At 43.6% G+C, this 2535-nt stretch overlaps 1 protein-coding gene across 1 annotated transcript; it reads right to left on the bottom strand.

Annotated features, from left to right (window-relative positions):
* Positions 1 to 582: 582 nt before the first annotated feature.
* On the bottom strand, positions 583 to 2079 carry LOC138887546 (uncharacterized). Its single transcript, XM_070169306.1, has one exon. It carries the CDS (start codon positions 2077 to 2079, stop codon positions 583 to 585), a length of 1497 nt encoding a protein of 498 aa, XP_070025407.1.
* Between the last annotated feature and the right edge of the window lie 456 nt (positions 2080 to 2535).

Here is a 2535-nt window from a genome sequence, read left to right as displayed (position 1 = left end):
AGGTCCAAGAAATTCATACCTGAGATGGGCGGGCAGTGGCTTCAATTCCAGCTTTGGTGGTTCTTCTATGGATGGCTTGGATGGAGGAGTTTCTCTTTTTTCTAAGTGCAAGGGCTCAAATTCAAGAGTTCTGTCCCAGAACCCTCTGCCCTCTAGTGCCAACACCCATTCTGCCAGTTCTTCTCCATTCACCTCATCTAAATTCATCAGGCATGCAGCAAGAGGATCATCAATAGTCAGCATCTCATCATCAGTTTTGACAATTACATCCACTACATCAATAAGAGAGCAATTGGCGAATTCACTTGGTCACCTCATAGATTTCTGCACATTGAATGTTATCTCTTCGTCGATCAATCTCATATTAAGCTCCCCAATCTCACAATCAATGAGAGCTCTCCTAGTGGCCAAGAATGGCTTTCCCAAAATTATGGGAATTTCTTTATCTACCTTGCAGTCCAAGATCACAAAATCTATAGGGAACACAAATTTCCCCACCTGAATCAATACATCATTCAGGATACCAGAGGGTCTTTTTACAGTCCTTTCAACCAACTGCAATAACATAGAGGTGGGTCTAGCTCATCCAATCCCCAGCCTCTTATAAATTGCCAGGGGCATAAGATTAATGCTAGCCCCTAGATCACAAAGTGCCTTAGCAAAAGCAAAATTACCAATAGTGCAGGGAATTGCAAAGCTCCCTGGGTCAGATAGCTTCTCCGCAATTGGTCTAGTCACCACTGCACTGTAGGTCTGAGTAAGAGTCACCGTGGCCAGGTCTTGGAAATCGAATTTTCTAGACATTAAGTCCTTAATCATTTTTGCATACCCAGGCTTCTCTTTCAAAGCATCTATCAATGGAATATTTACTTGGATTTGTTTCAGCATCTCTAAGAATTTCTTGTACTGCTCCTCTTTTTGGTGCTTAGCTAGCCTTTGAGGGAATATTACAGGAGGTCTCTTCTTCCCAATGATTTGGGACTGCTCTTTATCAGTTGCCACCTCAACTACTTGTTCCTGGGCTGTCTCAGCTTCTTTCTCAATCTCAATCTGAATGTTATGTTCTTCCTGAGCAGGCTGGACTGTCACCTCTGTCAGTTTCGTTGACTCATCTAACTCAATGGGCACTAGTATGAGAGTCTCAGTCTGTCTGCTCTCTCGAGCCCTTTCTTGCTCTACGTGTAAATCTTTGCCATTCCGTAGACTCACTACCATCAACTGCTTCGGGCCTTGATCTTTGGGGTTTATTTGAGTGTCTGCAGGTAATGTCCCATGAGGACGATTGTTTAGAGACATTGAAATTTGGCCCATATGCACTTCAATATTCTTGATAGCTGAATCGTGTGCATCTACTCTCTCACTAATTTTTGCATTAGACCTAATAACCTGCTGCATCATTGCCTCAAGTCTAGCAAACCCATCTTCCTGCCGTCCACCATGATGCTGTTGAGGAGGGTGATACCCCTGCTGCTGATTCTGATTGTTATATCCCTGTGGCCTTGGGTAAAGTGCCATATTTTTAGGAGGTCTCATACCTCCCATGTTCCCATTGTTGAACTGTGGCTGGACTGGCATGTACGTCTGATTTTGTTGGCCCCAATTCTGACCACCCTGTCTATGGCCTCCATAATTAGACACATCGTTCATGTATTCAAGGTAGTGATGATGATCATGTTCTGCATTCCACTGGTTAACAATTGGATGACTAATGCAAGATATGCACAAGTTCCCATTGGTAGTATCTACGATGTGTACCTGCTGTTTCTGCCCTAACTCTTCCACCTTTTTAGTGAGTATACTCATCTGTGTCAATAAGGTGGCCATATTTTCAGCCATAGAGTTGGATGGATCTAAGGGCACTGAGTGAACCACTGGAGTGATAGGTGCATTCCTGGTTGTCCATCCCAAATTCTGCGCCATCTTATCAAGCAGACTCTGGCCTTCTCTCCATGTTTTGCTCAAAAATGCTCCACCAACTGAAGCATCAACAATGTTCTTCACGCTATCTGACAATCCCATGTAAAACCGCTGCCCCAACATCAGATCTGGAATACCATGGTGCGGACATATAACCAGCATCCCTTTGAAACGTTACCATATTTCATGCAGTGTCTCCATTGGTCTCTGTTTAAAACTCAAAATTTCATCAATTTGTTGAGCAATCTTGTTGGGTGGGTGGAACTTGTTATGGAATTGCTTGACTAACTCCTCCCAAGTTGTTATGAAATTTATGGGGAGTGAGTTTAGCCAGGTCTGGGCAGCTCTTGTCACTGAGAATGGAAACAATAACAACTTGATTGCTTTCGGAGTTATGTTGGGCTGCCTTTTTGGTTTTGCAGATTGACAGAAAATTCTTCAAGTGTTGTTGAGGATCTTCGACTTGTGACCCCAAAAATAGTCCCTTGTTTTGCAACAAGTGCAGCATGTTATTCGTGATTTGAAATGATTCAGCCTGTATCTGCAGGACTACAATCGCTGTGGCCAGATTTTTAGCTGTGGGTTGTGCCCAGTCATAGAGAGCAGCCTCGGCGCTAT

This window comes from Nicotiana sylvestris, chromosome 3, assembly GCF_000393655.2.
Source record: "Nicotiana sylvestris chromosome 3, ASM39365v2, whole genome shotgun sequence".
Classification (NCBI taxonomy): Eukaryota; Viridiplantae; Streptophyta; class Magnoliopsida; order Solanales; family Solanaceae; genus Nicotiana; species Nicotiana sylvestris.
Note: the sequence above shows the minus strand (reverse complement) of the source record. Positions and strands in the feature narration are given on the sequence as shown.

Coding starts and splice junctions, on each gene's coding strand:
- LOC138887546 (XM_070169306.1), bottom strand. CDS start 2,079: ATGCTGGTTATATGTCCGCACCATGGTATTCCAGATCTGATGTTGGGG.